The sequence below is a fragment of the Dermacentor silvarum genome, chromosome 6 (assembly GCF_013339745.2).
Source record: "Dermacentor silvarum isolate Dsil-2018 chromosome 6, BIME_Dsil_1.4, whole genome shotgun sequence".
Taxonomy (NCBI): Eukaryota; Metazoa; Arthropoda; class Arachnida; order Ixodida; family Ixodidae; genus Dermacentor; species Dermacentor silvarum.
In genome coordinates, this window is record NC_051159.1 from 56,399,498 (window position 1) to 56,423,360 (window position 23,863).

General features: G+C 45.6%; 1 protein-coding gene across 1 annotated transcript in view; it reads left to right on the forward strand.

Moving 5' to 3' along the window:
• Positions 1–23,720, forward strand: part of LOC119455036 (uncharacterized) — a 129,795-nt gene extending 106,075 nt beyond the window's left edge. The window contains exon 3 of the mRNA XM_037716556.2: positions 23,405–23,720. Within this exon, the coding sequence (XP_037572484.2) occupies positions 23,405–23,644 (240 nt within the window). The 3' untranslated portion in view covers positions 23,645–23,720. The remainder of the gene's footprint in view (positions 1–23,404) is intronic.
• The last annotated feature ends 143 nt before the right edge of the window (positions 23,721–23,863 follow it).

Genomic DNA, 23,863 nt, shown 5'->3' on the forward strand with positions numbered 1-23,863 from the left:
GGAGTACGACGAATCTCTAAAGGTATTTGAGAAGTTTATACCCCTATTGTCACAGTGACGCATACCCTTTCTGGAGAAGGAATATCTAATGGGCACTAAATGGGAACTAAACGGCTATATAAGGAGTGACTCATATACAGGGCGACCATGTTTCAGTTGTCCGGAATTTTTAAAAATCGCCTGTGGCAGGTAGCTTAAGTCTTGTCCTTGAGCTTGATTTTTTTTAATTAAATGTATTTAAGGAGAGGTTGGTGCCTATATGTGGCGCCGGCTACTCCTCTTCTCTTGCATGATAGTTGTCCTCAGAATGTTGTCAAAACTCATATAACTCACAAAACTCACAAAACACATGTACGAACGTTCACGTAGAAAATCCTAACTGAAATATAAATAAATGTTCGCACTACAAAAGAGTTCACATAACATAAATACTCACAAAACTGAAGTGTTCACACACAACACATGAGTTCACAAAGCATAAATGTTCTCAAAACCAAGTTCACAAAGATGATGTTGGGCACTTGCGAATTAGGTCCCTCTTGAATGCCGTGCTCTAATTACAACAGTCTTGTGCGCAGACACAAATGCCACATGAACACGAAGACACAGTAAACATGTAATCAAGAGTGCCTGCTAATAATAACAATACCAGCAATAACTAATATCCGACTCAGTATTCTTGTGATATTTTTGATTCCTGCAAAAATTGTACCAAGGCGCGCGCGGCGATGTTTTGTTGTTTTTCTGTAGGCCATGGACCCAAAATTTTTCCTATGGATAGTGGTCGTCTGTCCAAGCCACGTAGTTTTTCTGAAAGCTTCTTACGGGAAGCGTCATGTTTTTTACAGCGTAGAAGAAGGTGTTCTATGTCTTCGTCAGCCTCTCCACATGAGCATGTAGCACTATTAGTTTTTCTTATCCTATACAGGAAGCTTTTAGTATAGGCAGTGCCTACACGAAGCCTATGTACTGTTGTTTCAACCGATCGGTTAATTTTAAACGGAATATTGAATTCTATTCCGGGATCAATATTACATAATCGAGAGTTCTGCGCATCATTTATGAACCAAGTTTCCTTGGACAATTTACCGCATAGTTTGTTCAATAAACAACGCGCGTCACTCATTGTTAGAGGAACTAGTGATAATTCATTCTTTTGATGAGCCTCACGAGCCATTTGATCAGCCGTTACATTTCCTATGATTTCACAGTGACTTGGAATCCACTGGAAAGCTATGTCATGTTGCAGATCTTTCGCTGTGGCATATGTCTTCTGTATTTCATATGCCAATGTGCTGTTTCTTTTTCCTAAGTTGATTTCATTTAGGCTCAGCAATGAGGGTTGCGAATCACTCAGAATTACCCAGCGAAGAGGTCCTGAATGCTGGCATATGTAACGTAAAGCAGAAAGTATTGCGTAAAGTTCTGCCGTTGTGGACGTTGTAAATTGGCAAAGCTTATAAGATTTTTTCTCTTGGTATGTAGGTATATAAAACGCTGATGTAGAGCTTTGTTTCCAGCATGATCCATCGGTATATACGTGAATGCGATCTACGTAGTTAGTGTAAAGATGTGATAAAGTTAATTGCTTTATCGCAACTACGGGCATATCACATTTACTACCTACTCCAGGAATTGAAGTGACTATTTCTGGAATTGTAAGTCGCCATGGGGGATGAGTTGCGCATGCAGGCCAGTATTCGTAAGCAGGTAGTAAGTTTTTGCACCGCCGTATTTCATCATGTATGCGTGCACCGGTTCTACCTTGAAGGTTTTGGCATAATGGATGATTAGCGTGTTGTGTTGCTAAACGAAAAAAGTGACGACAAGTTTCCGTAAATCTTAGTGCATGAAAAGTTGGTTGGCGGGACTCAGCAATTACCAAAGCACTGGCAGATGCACGGGGAACACCAAGACATATGCGAAGGCTTCTGGCCATTAATCTTTGAATGGTTTCCTCTAGATTACGGGATATTCCATGTAGTACAGGAGCAGAGTATGCTATTCTTTGTCTAATGATCGCCGAGTGAATGCGTAATAAAGAAGAGGTTGAACTACCCCATCTCACTCCAACAAATCGACGAAGAATGTTGATTAGGGAGTTGACTTTCTCCTCTAATGCTTTTATTTGGGGAGCCCATGATAACCGTCTGTCTATAATAATACCTAAGAACTTGTGTTGTCGCACAAGTTGCAAACGCTGAGAGTCTAGCACAAGTTGGAATCTCTTGAGGCACTTCCTTGTAAAAGGAAGTACAGCAGTTTTCTCAAGTGAAATAATCATACCTCTACTTTTCAAAAAATCATTAATCACTGTTAGGCCAGCTTGTAACGTTTGCTGAACGGCTTGAGTACTCGTGTCAGAAGTCCATATGCACAAGTCGTCTGCATATAGTGAATAATTCAAGGTAGCAGGCAAGATATGGGGTAATTCAGCCATAACACAGTTAAATAAAAATGGACTGAGTACACTACCTTGTGGAACGCCTTGATTCACTTTATGCTCTGTGCTTTTGCCATCAGCAGTTTCAATATAGATTTTCCTGTCTCTTAAGAATTCCGCAATCCATCTCAGTGTTCGGCCAACTATGCCCAACTGAATTAACCCATGCAGTACGTGAGTGTGGCTGGCTGTGTCAAATGCACGCCAGCCACATTTAATAGCATGAGAAAACAAAACACATATTCAAATATTTAACGGAATCTGACTAATTAGGGTCCTAATTATTTACGTTATGGCACATATTTCAATTTATGAATTGTATCCACTTGAAGAGGTATCCACTTGAAGTGAATCTCCAAGATGACACCAGTTTCGAGATATCAGTTCCCAAAGTGTGGAACGAAGTTGATGGGCATTCAAGTTACTTTCGTACTTCCATGCAAAAAAAAAAACAGTGCTTTGAAACAACTAAGTGGAATGTCAGCGTATTGTTCCGGCAAGTTTGATGGCACATATCTCCAAACTGGCGTCATCCTGGAAATTAATTCCAAGTGGATACGTCTTGCAAGCTCACCAGCTACAATTCGTAAATTGCTATATGTACCGTAGTATAGTTAATTAAGAAGATAATTAGAGAATTTTTGGTATTCATTTGAATATGCGTTTCAATTTTTCGGGCAAGTAATGTTCGCCTATATGAATGTGCAGACTCAATAACAAGAATTACGGTATCTGCAACAGGCGATCTTTTTACGAGCGCAGCTCCTTAGGCTCTCACGATGTCCGTTGTCGCCGTCGTCGTCGTAGCTCCCCGTCGCGCACGCAGCACGCATACCGACCGCGCACAGGTGTTGCGCTGCGCCGGCGCTGCTGCGAAACCCCTCTCCGAGCAAGCGCACGACGTCATGCACAGAACCGTTCGCAGAGCGCACGCAGCGCGCATGCCGACCGCGCGCAGGTGTTGCGCCGGCGCCGCGCCGCTGTCGCCACACTTAGCACTGCAGTATGGAGGAGCGCGAACGTAAGCGCAAACGTCATGACTCTGACGCTACACTTCGAGAACGAGACGCGGCAGCCCAACGGCAACGCCGCGAAGCTAGCTACGAGCACGAGAAGCAGCAGCACGCCGGCAACGGCAGCTAGACATCGAAGCGAACACTCGAGCAGCAGCCGCTCGGCGCCAACAGCAGCAAGACCCCGAAGTCAAGGCAAGACGCGCTGCAGCACAACGGCTACGCCGGCTAAACCCAGAGGTTCGAGCTCGCGAAGCAGAAGCACGACGACGACTACGCGAAGGCGACATAAACAGTCTCGTAATCATTTGACAAAGAGTTTCAAACACCATAAACAGTCTCGTAATCATTTAATGAACATTTCATCAACATTTCATAATCGTCCAAGGAGCTTCGCTCCATCATCAGCGTTCACTTCGTGGATCGGCTGATAACATTTGTAGTTTCTGAATACTTAAATGCGATCACCCCGTATATTTGAGGCTGAGGTTTATTTTGCTTATATTACATATATATAATGGGTTATCAAAATCATAGAAGCGTTTAATAAGTGTTTGCTATTCTATTAAAAGGTATGTGTGCTTGAAGTGTAACTATGAGCTGACATTATATGTACAGGTTTATGTCGCCATTGATCGTTGATTACGCCAAACACAGGTGCGCTCACTGTGGCTAGTCTGCGGAAGACTTTCGACCCACGGCAAAGCCTGGGGAGGTGAGGTGAAAGCATTGCTTTAAAAAACTAACAACTGCGTTATGGTGAAATAGTCAAAGGAAGGCAACGCAGCATATGGCGCCAACGAATGTGCTTCGGGGGTAAGTAAACTCGAAATGCAGTCACGTTGTAATCCCTTCATCTGATGGCACAATGTTCTGATGGCACAATGTATTCGCTCGTCTTAGCAGCTTTTGTTACAAACCCTACTTATACTTTCTAGTCCAGCTTTGTTTGAATAAACTGACATTCGCGTGTGCGTGTCTACATGTGAGTAAAGTATCAATTTTTATTGCAGAATGTTGCGACATCCTCATTCTTTACACATGTGCACGCAAGCCCCCTCTCCCTATAGCTTTATTTTTCTGACTTCCATTTTGTTTGCACGTGTGCAAACTTCTTATGTTTGTGTTTCTGCCTTATGCGAGTGCGTGCTACATGGATCAAGTGACAGCGTTGATTTAGTTACTGTGATATGCTAGATATAGCCGTGGGACAACCGCCTCTAATGCTTACTTACTCATTTCTCTAAAACGATAGAACAACGACGACGAACACAGGGACATGTAAAAAAAAAAGTCAACATGTAGCCTCTCGTACTCCGGCTGCTTCTCTCTTTTTTTTTAGGTGCACCCGAATTTGTAACAATATATCAGTATAAATCAGGGGAACGTTATTTTTGCCATTTGAGTGCCCAGATTGGTACCTTTAAATAATCAGTAATTTCAGCCTAATATCTGCGTGATTAAAGAAGTTTAGTTATTGAAATTCTTTTGTTAATATTGCTCTATGTGGCTAAAGCAAAAACGTAGTTTGGAGCCCGTCATTGAAAATATCCAGCTGAGCAAAGGAATGTTTCCCAAATAAGCCCCTTATCAAAGGTATGCGAACAGCTAGTTCAGTTTCGAGCGCTCTCTCAGAGCTCTCGAGCCAACGCCGTAAAAAAGCGCCTACAGCGCCGATATCACCGCCCTGTATTTCGTCACGCTGGCACCGTTACCATTGACACGGTGATGCGAGCAGGCGCCTTGCTCTTCGCCTTTATTATGTGCGTTGCGTCCGTGCCAGCGAGCTGTCTTTATGCTGGCGGCGTGTTTAATCTGCACCATCATTCCGTCGTGCATTTCTTATGCGGCAACACCGAGTTTTCAGTGGCAGGCGCTCACTGCTATTGCAGCATTAAAATTCTAATCTGCTTTCACTGGAAAAAAAAAAAGACCGACAACAAAATGGGATTAAAAAAATACGAGAGCGGGCTAGCCGCTAGGCACGGTTTGCTGGCCCATGCCATTGGCGGTAATGGCAACTGGACGAAAGGCGGGGCATGGTGCGGTCGACGTCCTAGGCGCTCTTTTTCCCCGCCAGTTTCGTCTTCGGAAAGCCGTCGAATGCAAAATAGTTCTCGTAGTTCATACAAGAGCTGTATTGACTCGTTTCTTTTCGCATAGCTATACTGTGTGGCACACTGTCTCCAAACTACTTCGTCATTTATGCTACATAACTGCGCAAATTACTCCTTAACTAGAGGCTGCCCTTCTAGACACTTGTGTGGTGTTGTAACGTCACCGTTATTTATATTGCTCTACTTTAAAGATTAACCATATAACAGATTTCGGAGCCGACTTTTTCAGCATTCCTGTCAAAAATTCGGCTGTCCCCGGCCCTTATGTGAATTCCCCAGAATTCCGACAGTTCTTAGGAAGTCAACGACAAACTGTACATTATATTTACTCAGTTAGAAAGCTTCACTCTGGCGCTTGTTACATAGAGTACATGGGTTCTCGAAACTGTCGCGTTCCTCATCGAATTGTTCGTAGGCCACGTTATTTATACTCAAATTTTCTACAGTAGTCCAACTTAAACTATCCTCGAAGCACCCTACATACCTCTGTTCAGTGGATACGCGTCGGTTAACCAAGTTCTCCTACATCTCGCTCTCACTTTCCACGAATTGTAAGGAGCGGCCACAGTAGCTCACTCCATATCGCATTCTGATGCTCATCAGGTGTACTCGTAGGTTCGATCGACGACCGCCACATGGCGGTCGCGTTCTAAATGGCCTGAAATCCCAAAAAGCCAGCGTATTTAGAATTAGGGCCAAGTTGATGAACACATTTTGCTCAACATTTAATGTTCCATCTTGGCGTTGTGGTCAACATTTCTGAGCCGTCTTCCACTAACCAATTGCTATTTTGTGCAGCTGAAGCCCCGAGTTTTCTGTCAATAAACTGTATAGCGCACTGAGTAGGTGACCTCAACTTTGTAGGACCACCTCCGGTGACAGCGCTGTGGCCGCCTTAGCTTCAGTGGAGCGCCCTTGGAATGAACGACCCGTGAAGAGAAGGCTGCCAGGTCCAAGCAAGCTTGCTTCACTGCGACCATGTGAAAACACGCAACATGTCGAATTCACTTCACGTTCTTTGTACATGTGGCTTGGTCCAGCAATTTACCTGCACGTCTTGTGCTGCCACATGAGGCTGTACTGAATATTATTGCAAAGACGGAACACCCCTACCTACACAAAACAAGAAAAATTAGCGCAACAAATAGCTAAAAAAAATCGGCACAGACAGATAAGACTACTTACGTGTGCGAATGCGAAAGCATTATACGCTTTGCAGATATCGGAACGTCATCAACGCGCTCATGTTATAAGCACTGAAGACGTGGCGCCACCTCGTCCCCATTGGCTGCCCCCTCACGTGCACATATGGTGTTGGGCTGCTGAGCACGAGATCGCGGGATCGAATCCCGGCCACGGCGGCCGCATTTCCATGGGGGCGAAATGCGAAAACACCCGTGTACTTAGATTTAGGTGCACGTTAAAGAACCCCAGGTGGTCAAAATTTCCGGAGTCCCCCACTACGGCGTGCCTTATAATCAGATTGCGGTTTTGGCAGGTAAAACCCCATGATTTCATTTCATTTTTCCCCTCACGTGCACAATGACGAATGCACTAGGCCGCACCTTTATTCAGCCTGATGGCTGCGACGTGCGCGATTGCGCATGCAATGGGAAACACCTTTAGTCAGCAAAAACAGTGCGCCTCCGTGGCATCAGGGAGGCATGCTGGTGTTTCACCCCGCGAGCGCGGGGTCGATTCCCACTGAGCCCGCGATGTATCAAATTTCTTTTCAAGCCATTCCTTTTTATTTACTATCTCCCTAAAGGAATTTTACGTCAATCCGAGCATTTTTGATGTGTTGGCACTCTTTGCCCCGTCGGCCATTTTTGCTACCATCTCTGACGCCGTTAGATGGGCATATAATGCTTCCGCATAAACAATCCGCCTTTTTCACGGCGCCGCGGCGCACGCGCCCTGCCCTAGCGGATTAGTCGCGAAACGTTTGAAAAGGGTCGCGGGCGGGGCCGCGCTGCCTGATCTCGGGGAAAAGTCCCCCAGAAAAAAAAAGCGCTCGGACGCGCGCAGCTGTAAATACTAATGCGGTATACCGCGTTGAAACTTCACTAGTTGCTCGACGTCGTTGAGGTGCTGAAAACGCGCCTAGCGTAAGACTGCAATTGCACTTTAAAACAGAAAGGCCAGGGTTTCGTGGTCCGGACAGTAACGTGAGCCACGTAGTTGGGGCCTTTCATTGATGGTTAACAAATATAAAGAAAACCCCTCCCGTCGCCGACCCTTCAACACATCGCGTTGCTGACGAAGCCTTCTTGCAGCAGTGGCCCTCACTAGCTGGTGGCGGCAGCGCGTGCCTGTCTTCACGTAATCATTTAAGGCGCGTTAACACTGGGTCGATGCGAGACCGACAAGACGCTCACGCAAACGAGTGGCCAAATGTTCAGCACAGTGCGTCACTGAGCTCATTTTATTATACCATGCCGATAATCACGTAACTGACGAGCGTGAATTGTCGCACTGCGACGGTCTTCCTTTTCGACGGCACCGATAAAATCAGCATGTCTACCATCGTTCACCCGGACTCCGCGCGATCGGCCGTCGAACCGGCAATGCAATAGCCGCAACGCCTTCGTTTCTATATATAATTACGCGTGCTCAAAATGACTAAAAACAAGCCTTGGAAGTCGAAATGTACCAGCTTCAACCCTCTCAAGCCGTGCACATGAAGTTTGAGCCAATATTGATCCTGTTCAGCGAAGGTTAGGCCTGGTGCTGTCGCGTTCGTGCACCCGCTACCGGCGAACTTGAACTGAAAAGTAAGCAGCTAGGACGAAGGACACTGCTTTTATAGTTCAGTTCTGGCCTTAGCGATTCGAAATGAACTACACTTCGTACGGCCAGCGGCGACAGCGCTGTGCCAACATATATCTGTACGTGACCGTTCCCGTAGGCTGCTGATCGCATTCGCTGCGTAGATGGGTGGGTCTGTAAGTATGCTATGCAGACAGATTTCTTAATTCCAGTGATGCACTGTTAACCTCTTCGTCAAGCGGGAAACGAGAGACGGTGCATTCGGTACAGCATTATAAACAACCGCCTAGCTCATTTATACCAATTAACGGTGTCAGCCATGGCATTGGCGTTTTCGCGAGAGAACACGGTCTATAAATGAGTGCTTATGCGAGCACAGTTTTCTCTAATCATGCTTTATGGCACGCCCAAACTATAAGTATGATGAAGTTAAATAAAGCGAGAATCAGTTATAAAGTAAGTGCCCGTAATATGAATATCGACTCTTCTCAGGGTGGTACAACGCGGCTAATATGCGCAGATATGTATGTTTTCCAACGTTTTGAAAATATTTCATATCAACGATGCACCTTTTCCCCAATATTTGGTGCTAACAACGATATGTGGCTGTAGCTGTCGATGTAACCAAGTGCTCTGCTTTGGTAAATCCGACGCGGGAGGCTGCGCTCGATGACTTCTTGCATATGCGAAATGTCTAAAGAATGCGTAAAAAAGAATACAATAAGCCAGGTGCAAGTGCAGTGCAACAAACTCCAAGGCAGCCGCATCGGCAGGCAGAGCCCAGTGTGCCTTTATCGGCCGCACGGTTTGCGCAACAGTGCACTCAGGCCCGCTCACCCAGTAGTCGGTGAGTGCTACATGGCTTCCAGGAACGCCATTCTGCCCCGGAGAAGCCATTAATAAGTATTCGCGATCCACGAAGCGCACAACCGATGCGCAATCAACATGGGTGTAGGTACACAAAGGGCAAAAAGAAAAAGGCTGATTTCGCGACTTTGTGCTAGCGTCTAACGGCAAACGATTTCTAGGTGTCACTTCCACACCTTCGCATTGGCCCCTTCCGCTGGAGAACGTTCGAAGTCCTAGGCTACACGTAAGCTTCAAGAGTGCTATGAAAGGGTCTAGTTGGAGACTCTTCATACTTGCTTATGCGCTAGCATGTTACTAAAAGCCCAGACAAGGAACACAAACAGACGTTTGATGATCAAAAACACGTTAGCGCACGTTCACATTGTGCGTTACTCCGAAGGATTGATACATACAAAAGAGCGGGGCCCATCGTCACAACCAATAGTCGCGAGCTGCCGTGCTCTTGCCCTTTTAGTTTCTACGATTTAGTTCTCGCAGTTTATCTAGATTTTTCTATGGAATATGCAAGGAGCCTGTAAACAGTTCCTCGGCCTTCTTGGCAATTTCGTCTGGATTACCTCTAGAGGTGGACATTATTTGCACGAGAAATCACATTGTCCCGGCGGCTATTTAGGAGGATTTGTTAAATACATTTAAATACTCGTTATGTTTTATAATATTTGCTATAGGGTACAAACCCACTTGGCAAAATTGGAGCCAAGCAATATTGCAGTCATATCTGCTTGGAATATATCCGAAGATCAGCACAGGTTTCCAGATACCAGTCCTTAATATGCACCATAATATATATTGCTGGTCCAGCAACATTTCCCAACAGCGTCTATATAGCAGTTAGAAACGATATTGACCACAATGACAGCGCATTCTCTGTGAAACTTGGAGCAGCCTCTTCGAGAAATCCACCTTAGAGGTAGAAGTGTGTTATATGCCACATACGAATAACAATATTGTTTATTCGAAGAAAAAGCAAAAAAAAATGAAATACCGGTTTACGCTGCAACCTTTTATGGCTCCCACAAAACGCTGATCATGCCTCTCTGTTTGACATTTGACAAGTAAATAAAAGGCACTTCACTGCAGACGTTAATGTTAATAAAATATTTCATGTGCTCTCGAAAATATAGGCTGCGTCGCTGAAAGCCCTCGCTACAGCAGAAAGTGTCGAATTCTAAATTTATCATAGTATGTTCTGCCACCACAGGCTTAGCAGCGATGCAAACAGACAAAGACGGGTAGATGATCGTGACAGGACAGCATAGTATGTGATCGAACTTAAGATCTTCCTTTTTTTCTTTTTTTTTGCAGTGCCCGGTGAAATTTTGCTGTACTTGGTATGTGCAGGCAGCTTGACAAAATTATCAAATGGCATGAATATTTTAAGTACACTCTGATATTAAGAATAAGTAAAAGTTTTTTTTAATTACAAGTACCCATCGCTGTGTCTTTTAATCTCTTGCAATGAATATATACAAATAAAGAAACAATATCACCCGAGCATGACTAGATGTGTGTATCCGGTGGGGAGCAGCGGCCTGAAACGTAGGACGCTCGCCGTTGCTCCGAGAACACCGAGAAATTTCCGCTTCTTTCAATTTACATGCGCTCCAAGGTTGTTTGTTCAAGACAACTAACTTGCTTGACACTGGCGCATTGAGCCCAAGAAAGCGGAACTAAGCGATGTATATTACATAACACTAGGAAAGAATAGGAAAAACGCGGTGGCTAGTCTTCCGAAACATAGTTCCGAAATCGTGCCACTGATTTTTCGTGACACAATTCCTCCAGGTGCGATTACATCAAAGAGAAAATGTCTCTGTTTTTTTTTTCCAACGTTGTCTCAATGGTCGCTGGAACCACTAGCACGCACGTGTATGCAAATCTTGACTCTTTCGGCCATGAATAGCTCTGTTTTGCTGTGTAGTGGTTTATTTGTTTATTTACCGATAGGAGTATTGGTAAAACGTTGGAAGATGGCAGAGTGCAGGAGGCCGTGGAATCATATAAATAACGTGTGACGGTCACGGTGGTCTCCAGACGTTGCCACCGACCCCAAACAGTTGGATAGCGCAGGATGAAGTTGCAGGTAAGCATTCTGTTCAGCATTCTTTAGCAGTTGCTGTCGTTGTCGAAGACACAAGTGGTCTTGGGGTTGTTGACAAGAATACTGCTTGAACAAAATTAATACGACTTGAATTTGTACCATTTAGTTGCATTTTACAATTTCTTCTCAGCCGAGTTGGGCATGGAGGCTAAAAGCTAAACTGAACGCTGAGAGTAGAAATTTATGTTTATTCTTTGTTCAGTGACCAATTAACAAAGAAACACTGTTCCTTAAGCCATATGTAATGATTGGTGTCATTACCTGGCTGGATGAGTATATAATTGTGGCTTCCACTATTCAAACAATAGTATAATAACTGAATGTCGGAGCATAGTTATGTGCCTCGCCACGGGTTTAATAACTCATTTGTACTCGTCTGTAAGAGTAGCGGTATTGTAAAAGGCACATTTTGTGTGTTACCACTGCAAATACCTTCAATTTGGTCGTATACTGCATAAAAAATCCCGCCTTCTGTTGCACCCAAGGAATAGGCATCAACTTCGTTTAATGATTGATGATGTACTTCTGAGTAATACTAACGTAAAGCCACGCATATGATGACTTGGCTGCTGTAATAAAATTGATTTCTCATGACGGACTACTTCGACAACAGCTCTGGCTCATTGATAACGACATTTTTGTACCACGCATGCAAATGACACGCGTCGCCAGACAGCGTACAGCTCTTGAAACATTAAGCGTGGAAATTTAGTCTTGAATACGCAGACCATTGATCCCGTAAATGAGGCACACCACTCGCGCTTTTTATAGTGTGCTAAAGTCCTTGCGACTACTCATGTCCAGAAGCTATTTAATAATGAAATAATAGGAGACAAAATATGGTACTATTAAATTGACGACATATGCTGCTCCTTCGCCCCACCTACTTCCCATCACAAACACCGGCTTCCCCCCAAAAATGTTTTGATAATTATATTCTGTAGAATATTAAAAAATATCATTGTAAGCGGCTGGTGTATAGGGCTGTTGATTTGAAAACAACATATGAAGTGCTTTTCGTGAAATATTTTTGTGATGGCATGTTTCGCACACTTTGTTGTGAATGTTTAGCTACACACTTCCGACATGTCATTTTTTTGCGCTCTATGCTGAAAGAAAAAGAAACACGGGTAGTGTCGGAAGACAAAGGTCAGAGAGCAACTGAGAGGTAACCACACTGCTCCGGTAAAAAGATGTGGTCGCTCTTTGCCTTAAAGGGGCCCTGAAACACTTTCTCAACATAGTAAGGAAGCGTTGCCGATCTCTCGTAAAGGCTGCTGTGAACATGTGAACCAAATACTACGACACCTGCGTGAAGAAGGGAATTCAATATTTCGAATCGAAAACAGCGAAATTGCGCTTGTACGGAAATGCAAATAGCGCGGCAATGTCGTCATTCAGCGTCATCGAAAGCAAGTGACCCACTAAAGCTGTTGGCTGATTTGGTGATCGCGAGAGCATTAGCAGTAATCAATAAATGTTAAATTTGTGTTATACAAATGAAGAATATAAATGTTTGCCATCTCAAGAAGAGAGTAAAATCACTTCATCGTTGCCCCGCGCGCAGCTGTGTCAGCTGAGCATTTCCTCTGAGATGTGCTGCGTAGCGTAGTCTACCGAGGCCGTGACAGGTTGTCGTGACCAGCAGTTTCACCGCCACGACACTCAACTTTTGGCCGGGGCTCAGCTCTCTTGCCTTCTCCGCTGCGAAGTTTGCAGTGCACTAGCAGAGACGGAAAGAGAGAGAAAGCCGGGTATCGGTGCGATAACTCCACTTATAGGTGAAGGATTGGAAAACTTTTCGCGGCATGCGATTCGTGAGACGAGGTCCCTTATAAGTGAGGCTATTCTATGGTTAGTTAGGAAAGTGTTTAAGGGCCCGTTTAAACAATGTTCATGAGCTTTATATTAGCTGAGCTCATCCACCATGTATGTAAGCAGGTTAAACAAGAAGAAATAAGTAGCGGTACAGCTTACCAAAATACTCTCTAGATCATCTGCTGCTGTTACATATAAACCACTGACATCGATACATGTGAAGATGCAAAAGGGAGTGTCGTTGGTTTTGTTGGTCCCGTTAAGGATGTAGGAAAATAGCACTGAAAAGAAAGACTGACGCGAGGAAAGGTAAGACACGAGAGCGTACTAGAACTGTCGCGTTGTTTAGCCTGCCAAATTATTAGAAAATTCCGCAACATCAGGTAGCTTTTGAGGCTCGTTGGTAGTTCATAATAGCAGTAGGCACACCGCTTTGGAAATGTGGGAAAGCAGATGGGACAGGGCACACTTGCTGCTAAGGCACAATACGCTATATTGAAGCTCATGACTATTTTATGTTAGGCAAAGGGGTTCACACATAACTTGCCACAGAACGACCGGCCTGAAAAAAAACTGCCAAGGACAATGAAAGCAAGAAAAGCTGAAAGGCATGGCAGGAAGCGTAGGAGATTTAGACTGGGTATCATAGAAACATGCTCTTAAGAAATATGCGCATGAAAACTGTGCTACCGCTCTAATCTAATCGCCGAGAAGTTGCAAGCATTGCTTAGATACGGAATTTCTTTTACCCAAACTGTAAGTGCGCTGACACAATTACTTTCTTTCATGAGGATTTCATATGCTTGAAATACCCAACACATTAAAGTGTCTTTGGAGTGCTTCAGTACTATACTTTTGAGAAGTTCAGAGTGCACCCTGAGGTTACCCACATCGTGCATCATTAGTTGATCATTTGGTTTTCCTTGTTTTCAAAGTTGCCAAAGTTTGTTCGAAACTCAGCGCTTGTGTCCGTACCCTTCCTCGTCTGGCGCTACGTTTATGTGCTGTTTGCCGCCTTGTGTTCACACGAATGAGCGGCAACTACCAGACAGCATGGACAATTTTAATTTTGACAAGAAACGGCACGCTTTCTGAAACAAAAACATTCATTTTCCGAAATGACGATCAAAAGGATTTATTTAGAATTAGGGATCGCGTGGGCGGCTTTGTCGACTATACGCAAGTTGTTGTGCCCCGTACATAGCCAAATTTGATAAAGTGTATGTTTAACGCTAACATGGCGTTAAGCGCAGCAAGCGATTTAAGACGATTTCCTGTAATTGATTGTCTTTGTTTTGTTTTTTGATTTTTTTTTCAGGTGACTCTCGCTTTTGTAGCGTTGTTGTTGGCCATTGCTTCTGCCGGCATCATTCCTGGTGGAGGTTTCGGATACGGGTGGCCTTACGGATTTGGATATGGCTTCCCATATGGCTTCGGATACGGCTATGGAACGGGCTTTGGCTATGGAACAGGCTTTGGCTATGGTGGGCTCTGGCCTGGCTTCTGGTGATGGTGATGCATTGCCCTACAAGACAACATCATCGTGCTCACTCGAGAACTGCCTTACTAAGCGACCGGACATGGAATAAATAAATGAGACTAATATCAGCGTTTCAAAACGAATACAGTGTTGGTTTTCAGAACACATATCGCAGCTATTGTTACCTAAAGCTGTCTGAACGTGTTAACATTCTTTTCTTTGGAATACCATTGAGCTAGTTTGTAGGTTAAATTGCCCATAATTTAATTTCTTCTACGCAGGTTAAACAATTAAAGGTACTTAGAGGAAAGTTGTTATGCACCGAGTTTGAAAAAATTTGAGCACCTCTTTCTATTGTTTGAACTTTAAAACACAATGCTCACGATTACTATAGTAAGAAAAACTGTGTTGGCGCCTCCGACAGTGGCAACTAACAAATCTTTCAATAAATGGTACTGACAGGATTCCATTAATGAGGCAAAATCATCTGCAGTCTAGTTTTCGTATCGAAACATTACCTGTTAAAGCGATAGTAAAACGCAACAGTAAACCAATTTAAATTGATATCGTACACTTGAAAAAACTATTTAATTTGACGAAAAAGTGCTCATTGGTAGTGCTAAATGTGCAAGCCAGTCTGAATGAATTCTGGTGTTTTACGCGCCAAAACTACGATTTGATTATGAGGCACGCCGTAGTGGGTTACTGCGGCTTAACCTTGACCCCCAGAGGATATTGAAAGTGTTCCCAATGCACGGGAAACTGGTGTTCTTGCATTTCGCCCCCATCGAAAAGTGGCCTGCTGCGGCCGGGATTTGATCGCGCGACCTAGCAGCCCAACATCATTGCTGCTATGCCACCATGGTGGGTGAAGACCAGACTATGCTTCTTGGAACTTTCAGCTCAAAGATCACCACCGGCAGATCATCGTGACGTCAAAGCACTTCATCATGTCTGGACAGTTGTGCAGCCCGATAACTTCTCCAAACTTTCTAGACAGTCTTTGGTTCTTTTCGAAACCAATCTAGCCTTTATTTACCGATATACATAGCGCCACAGCGAGCTGAAGTAACTTCGATTTCTTCATTCGCGTAATTATTGTCAGGCCTCTTTTCAAGGGAAGATTTCTAGTAGAAACATCAATAAGACCCTATGAATCCCACGTGTGTGTGTGTGTTTCATAAATGCCTACAGTTTATCCTGTTCTCGTCTTTGTTCCATGACGTTGACGTATGCTTATCTACGAAGTGAAGCAAATAGCCCAGACTGAAGTTTTGATCCACGTAAGAATGACTGTTTTGCTATTGTGCAAGCGTAAGTTATGAATTAGGCTGTAAACACTGTTACTCTTTCATGTCGCTTTAGGAATCGCTTGAAAGTTCTAAAGGGTGTCACGTTACGTGTGGGGTTAGTTCCCGCAGCCTCAGACTCAGAAAAGAGTTATTGACTGGACCATTCATAGTGTTACGCGAAGGACGGGTCAATTAAACGAGAGACTATGTACAGATTATATTTACAGCAGCGGTTGCAGCTCTGCCCGGTTGGATTCACAGCGCGAACCCAGTTTGTTCTTCCTCCTCTTTGCTCGAGTGATGGCGTCCGCGCACCTCGTTCAAACCACCAAATACAAAACGCGTGTAGCATAATCTCCCGGTGGCAGACGTGACCTCTTGGAGCGTAGAAATGTCATCACGGGGAGCGTGATACTTCTTCAGTCGTGTAAAAGTGCACGATATCACTGGACCGGGAAGCAGATGGGGCGTCAGGGGTGATTTCGTAGGTGACGGGAGTCACGGCACAAAGCACTCGGTATGGGCCTTTGTAGCGAGACAGCAGTTTTTCTGACAGGCCGATCTGACGCGACGGAGACCACAGAAGCACGAAAGAACCAGGTGGGAGGTGCACGTCTCGTGTCGCCCGCCGTACAAACGCCCTTGACTCTCTTCGGAGTTCAGAAGGCGGTCACGGGCAATTTCTCTTGCGTGGGCAGCGCGAGCGATGGCGTCAAGTGCATATTCACTGGTCGGTGCCGCGTATACAGGGAGAGTTGTGTCGAGGGGCACTGCTGGTTCTCGGCTGAACAGAAATAAAAATAGGGAATAACCGGCTGTGTCGTAGCGCGAGGAATTATAAGCAAACGTGACAAACGGTAGCGCGAGGTACCAGTCAGTGTGGTTTGAAGAAACATACTTCGTAAGCACGTCTGTGAGAGTGCGATTGAGACGCTCCGTGAGGCCATTTGTTTGCGGATGGTATGACGTGGATAGCTTGTTCCTCGTTGCAGAGGACTGCCAGGATGTCTGCGATAACTTGTGATATGAATGTCTGGCCACGGTCGGTGAGAAGTTGTCGTGGAGCTCCATGTAATAAAATCACGTCACGTAAAGGAAAGTCGGCGACATCTGTGGCGCAGCTTGTAGGAAGCGCTCGGGTGATGGTGTAGCGCGTGGCGTAATCCGTAGCCACAGCGATCCACCTGTTCCCAGAGGTAGATAGAGGAAAATGGCCAAGTAAGTCCAAACCAACCCGAAAGAATGGCTCCGCGGGAATGTCGAGTGATTAAGGTAGCCGGCAGGGAACGTCGATGGTGTCTTGCGTCGCTGTCATTTCTCACACGCTGCTACGTATCTTCGAATGGAGCGAGCAAGCCCTGGCCAAAAGAAGCGTCGGCGGATCCGGTCGTAGGTACGTGACACACCGAGGTGACCGGCGGTGGGGAGGTCGTGAAGTTCATGGAGAACAGCCGAGCGAAGGTGTTTAGGGATCATAAGGAGTAATGCTGGGCCGTCTGCGTGAACGTTGTGGCGGTAGAGAACGCCATCTTGAAGTATGAATAAGCGAAGGCAACTGTCGGCAAGTGACGATTCCAGGCGGTGATGATACGCAACGACGGGTTACGGCGCTGCTCGTGTGCGACATGGGGCAGTTGGAAAACAGAGAACGCAGGCGTCTGTATCAGTATCAGACGTAGCGGTCAGGTCTTCGACTGGGTAGCGAGAGAGGCAGTCTGCGTCCTAGTGTTGGCCTCTCGACTTGTAAATCACTCTGAAGAGTTATTCTTGTAGTCGGAGGGCCCAACGACCGAGCTGGCCAGTAGGATCCTTGAGTGACGAAAGCCAACTGAGCGCATGGTGGTCTATGATTACTGGGAAGGGCTTGCCATATAAATACGTGCTGAATTTAGAAACAACCCAGATGAGAGCAAGACATTAGCGCCCGGTAATCGAATAGTTGCGCTCTGCAGTTGTCAGGAGCCGGCTAGCGTAGGCTATAACATGGTCGTGTCCATGTTGGCGTTGCGCTAAGACGGCTCCGATCCCAAACCACTGGCATCGGTTCGGACCTCTGAAGGTGCGGACGGGTCAAAGTGGGCCAAGACAGGTGGATTGATGAGAATCATGATAAGGCGGGAAAACGCGGCTGCCTGAGGTTAACCCCACGTAAAAGGCACGTCTTTCTTCAGAAGTTCAGTGAGCGGTCGAGCGATTGCTGCGAAATCTTTTACGAACCGCCTGAAATAAGAACAGAGCCTTACAACACACCGGACGTCTTTGACAGACTGAGGTACAGAAAAAGACGTTACTGCTCGAACCATACATACAAGGCGTTGAATATGCAAGGCGTTGCAGCTAAATCTAGCTTGGGTTTAAAATGTTTGGGTGCGTTGAAAGAGGACGCGACTAAACGAATGTCGTCAGCCACTATATGAAGGAACTAAGATTTTTTCATATTCTTTATTCGCGTAATTATTAATGATTATTTGATAATTCCCACATATCGTGAATTTAGAGTAAAAGATCCCATGAGTAAATTTTAGAGCTTTGGAAACGTCGCATACAAGGGCGTTTACATTCGTATATATTACGCTTCCAAATTTTTCGTATTATAGAGACCAAGCAAACTGAAAATTCCCGCATGACTACGCGTTTGCCTACTCCGATCGGGAATAAATGAAAAGCGCGTTTAAGCACAAAGGGCGAGACTGAGCGACCAAGCGCCGGCGAAGCAGCCGTTAAAACCTCGCGTAGTCACGTGGTACCGCACAGGCGAGGCTCCGAGCCAGCATAGCTGCGACGCCTCTCCGCAGCGAATCGCGTGGGGTGACGTCACACTGTGCTCCGGCGGCTCAAGTTCATTGCGACGCGATGAATGACCTTGCGAGAAATGGCGTAGTAGAGCTTTCGCTCTGAAATGTTGGGCGTAACGTTAAGAGACACTAAGAGTACGTTGTGGATCCGAGAGCAAACTGCGATAGCCTATATTCCAGTTGACATTAGGTGAAAAATCGAGCTGGGCAGGCCACGTAATGCGCATGGTAGATAACCGGTGGACCATTAGAGTTCCAAAATGGGTACGAAGGGAAGGGATGCGCAGTCTAAAACGGCAGAAAACTAGGTGGAGTGATGAAATTAGAAAATTTGCAGCCGCAAGTCAGAATCAGAGAGCGCAAGACAGGGGCAACTAGATATCGTAGGGATATGCCTTCGTCTTGGAGTGGAGTCTTACCCACAACTTTTGTTGTTAATTAAGGCAACGTTAATTAAGGCACACTTAATTAAGATATATTTAATAAAGGCACTCCAAAGCACGACCTTTGGTGTTACCCCACCACATGGTGCCACCATTAAGGCCGTGGATTCGATTGCCTTAACTCTACCTTACTTAGGATAGAGCTAATTAAGGTACTCGAACCCACGACCTTCGGTATTACTTCAGGCGAAATCATTTAAGGCACAGTTAATTAAGATATAGTTAATAAAGGCACTCGAACCAACGACCGTTCATTTTACAATGCCACATGGTACCATCATGTGTTGGTGGCACCATAGTGGCGCCAACAAAGGTCATGGGTTCGATTGCCTTAATTATCTGCCTTAATTAAGATATAGTTAACTAAGGCACTCGAGCCCACGGCCTCTGGTGTAATTTCAGGCGATGTTAATTAAGGCACAGTGAATTAAGATACAGTTACTTATGATGCTCGAGCTCATGACCTTCGGTGGGAGTCGAGCCCACAAATTTTGTGTTAATAAGGCTCAGGTAATTAAGATATATTTATTTAACACCCCCGATTCGATGACCTTTTATGGCAGTGAAACCCATTACTATAGGGGTAAATAAGGCAAAGTTGATTAATATAGAGTTATCAAGGCACTCGAACACTCGACCTTTAGCGGGAGTCGCACCTACGACATTTTGTGTTAATTAAGTCGAAGTTAATTAGGGCTCAGTAATTAGGGCATTCAAACCCACGACCTTTCGTGGGAGAAAACAAGTAACAGGAAATACCAATGCATTCGAATGAGAATGTCAAGTAATTTCAGGAACGTCTCGTGAGCGCGCTGGCTATCGCCTTCATACTCTTTAGCGTATGCTAAAGTGGCTATCAAATTTTATTTTTCATATTTCAGCTAATTATTTTTGCTAATGTGAATTGTACAGTTTACGTGCAAGGAAACTGCAAGAAACGTCTAATCGGCGCGCAACAGGTTACTGGGCGTCATATGCGTCAAGAAGTGTGGTTTTGCGTTCGACAAGCTGCATTGCCAAATTGCCCTCAGATGACGTTCGTTACAGAATCCACGCCCCGTGAAACTTGATGCCGACGGTAGCGTTTATCTGCTTTTGTTTGTTCTTCCTCTCGTCTTATCCTCCCGTGCTATGGGTGGACCTTTCGTCTATAATAGCGGATACGTTTCCTCGGCTTCCCTTGTTCTCGTCTTTAGTATCACTATCACTGATTACCACATTATCAACAATACGGGGAGTTGCTAAAACGTAGCTGCCCTTCGGAAAATTGCGCCTACCGTATCTTGCACGCGAGCGCAGCCGCCTCAAAGTAAGCATTACTTCTCTGCACTTAAGGTGAGTAACCGGAAACAAAGGGTACTATTGTTCATCAAAACTGTCTTAGATCGCTGCCAATGGAGACAGCACGAATAGCCATCAATGCTGAGCTGGGGAGAAACGCCGTATCGATCACCACCACATTCCTCAGGATGCCAAGCAAAGGCAGCAACAATGGCCTATATTTACGGGGCCACCTTGAACGACTGGGTCGCTTAAAACACTGACACCCGGGAGCAGCGAGTAGAGTGAAATGTTTGGGCGAGCTTTTAAGGGGCGGGCCACGTGGTAGATGGTGGAAGGACAAAAAGAAATAATGTACTTCGAGGCAAGGTTACCGTCAATTCTTGACAATGAGCCCAGCCATTGGAACACGACCGGTCGGCTCCTTACCGGTGCTCTTGTGGGTTGCAAGAGAGGCGAAAAACGGTTCCGGATATTGGCCCGGCCCATGAGCGCCACGTGAACGTCAGAGGCGAAGCTTAGGTATAAAAGCGAACCCCCACGGATCCGGGCCACCTGCAGTGTCCGCTCCTTGCAATCTGTGTACGAGGACAGTCGCCGTACATCGCCCACCATGAAAGTCGTGGTAAGCAGCATTCAATTTTCGCTTCATTACATCCCGCGATTGAAACGCCCCCTCCCCATACCATTGAACGTGCTTAGCACAAATGAATACGCCACTGCGCGGCACTCTTCAAAGCAATTTTGCGCCGTTTACTGAACATGCTTTATTCTAACAGTACTCTAGGCTAAGGTCTCGTTAGCGTCTATTTGAGCCGCCAGTACATCATTTAATACGGCGTGGGATTAGCCTATACATTGCCCTGTTGGCTTGCAATGACGCTGAGGCTTCTTACAATAGCATTTACAAGATAATTCTTCTTCGTAAGCTTGTTCTGTGACAAAAATGGGTTCTTTGCGCATGGTCACTCTTTACTGCTACGTTTTATCAAGACTTACCGACACGTTTACTGGAAAGCTTCTTGATTCAGTGACGCGCTGGATATTGTGTAGCGAAATAAATACCTTGCAATCTAAAAGCTCTTCTGTGCTCCCAGAAAAAACATTTGTGCGATTGTTATGCAAAACAATAGTAACACGAAGAACAATAAAAGAAGGTGTAGTGTGCTCATTCGGTGAAATCGCGCCATATATTAGATAAGTCTATCCACTTCCCATGATTTCGGAGAAAGACTGATCATAGCGCCATATACTATCTTTGGGTTCTATTGTCCAGTGTATGCCTCTACACCTTGATGTTGTACCACTCACAGTGGTTTTCATAAGAACAAGTCGCTGGCGCTCGCGTTCGCAACTGTACCAGAACGGCGTGGTGAAGATTGTTAATGTCATAGGCTTAATTTTCTGAGTTGACTTTGTCTCCGCAAGTGACCGCTGCTTCCCCGCACCTTAATAAAGTAAGTTCAGTTGCACGGAATTGAAGTTTTAGATGTGGGTTTAGAGTGCAGATGCACAAAGTACTATCCGGTAAAGCCAAGAACAGTACCAGAACAGTACGGTATAGCATGTCAGAAACGAAGCTGTCAAGGCTTACGGTTCAATGAAACATTGGTAAATGTTTTTCAAAGCCGAATAAAAGAGTACTAGTGCCGCGTATTAAAGGGACCCCGAACCACCCCTGGGGCTTCGTGAAAAAACACAGTCCGCGGATAGAATAGGCTGTTGTGAACATCTCAGCCAAATTTTGCAGTCGTGTGCGGCGCGTGGATCTGGCAAGCGGAGCGAAAAGTTGCCTTTCTATTAGACGCTCTCTTTTTAACAGGTGCCTGCTCCTCATTCCTTTCGGGAAATTTTATTTGGTAATACAGCATATTTCCATACGCGGATGCAATTCGCCAGTAACTGACATCAATCAAGAAGGGTTGTTTGGATCAGTGCGCTTCTTCCTACATAGACTGTGTATATTTAGTGACGCGGTTCAATAAACAGACTGAAGTAAGTGAAAATCTGCTTTCGAATTTCGGTAACATTTACGTACTTCCGGAAGAAGCTGACTATCGTCTGCTCATGCTCGGCCGCGGCCGCATATTTGTCAGAATGAAACTCCGGGTGTCGTAGACGTCGTGTCTCGCTAATTTAGACTAGCTTTTAACAATGAGCTAGCCTCGAACCTCGCAGAAATTAAGGCGAGACAACACGCACGCTTGCCAGCGCGCGCTCACTCCTATAGCCACTCCGGATTAGACGCCTTGGCAGACTTCGCCTAGTAATCAGCTATTGATGGCGTTTCAAAATGCGCAAGTTGGATGTGGCTACTATCCATCGGTCAAGTTCGTGCAGGACAAAGCCGATCCGGGCCCCGTAACGCAGCCAGGCAGGAGCATATGAGCACGAGCACGCACTCTAGCCAGTCGTGCTCAAGCAAGCGCTCCAATCGCATATATCCCCGGTCTGCTATGTAGGGTAGGTACCGCAGCTGACGAGGAATGCCGCGACGAGTCCACTTGTTGAAGGCACTTAAGGCCCGCTGAGGACAACCGCGTCTGGCGCGTCGTAGACGCCAGGATGGCAAAGACTGGCGTCCACGTGAACACCCAAAATGAAATTCGAACAGCGTGCCATGGTGACGTTCAGTAGGCGAAGCGTTGTGGGCACACCCCACTCCGCGGTAGCCTTCGCGGTGCAAATTATTGAGCACCGCGAATGGTATGTTTGATTGCGAATAAGTCTGCTTCTGCTGAACCCATTAAGAAAAAAAAAACATCTCGACTTCGATAAAAAGTGGTTCAGGGCCCCTTTAAGGTGGTTTTGGGAGAAGCTGCTCGAAGATATACTTGCCTTCGCGTAACGTGATATTCTTTCCCGCAGCTCGCACTCGCTGTTCTGTGCATGGCAGTTGCCGTCTCCTATGCTGGCTACGGCTATGGCCTCGGACACTACGGTGGCTATGGTGGCTACGGTGGATATGGCGGCTACGGTGGTTATGGTGGCTACGGAGGATATGGTGGATACGGACACGGAGGTTACGGTGGTTACGGCCGTGGCTACGGAGGCTACGGCGGTTACGGAGGCTACGGTCACGGATACGGCGGCTACGGCCACGGGCACGGAGGCTATGGTCACGGATACGGATTCAAAAAGATAATCTACGGCCATGGATACGGCCACGGCGGTTACGGACATGGAGGATACGGAGGCTATGGTCATGGCTACCACGGCTGAAATTCAGTTGCTTTCATTGTGAGTGCTCCTGTCTTAATAAAAACCTCTGCCCTCTCCCTTCAAAAGGACTGTTCTTTCGGTTTAACCACTGTTTATTTGTTTTTCTTTTTCACATCATTTCTTTTTGTTTTTTCGGGAGATTGGGGAGAGAAGGTACGGCAGCTTCAAAGCGTAGTAGTAGAAAAAAACAACACTATAGATATGAAAGGCAAACTCCGA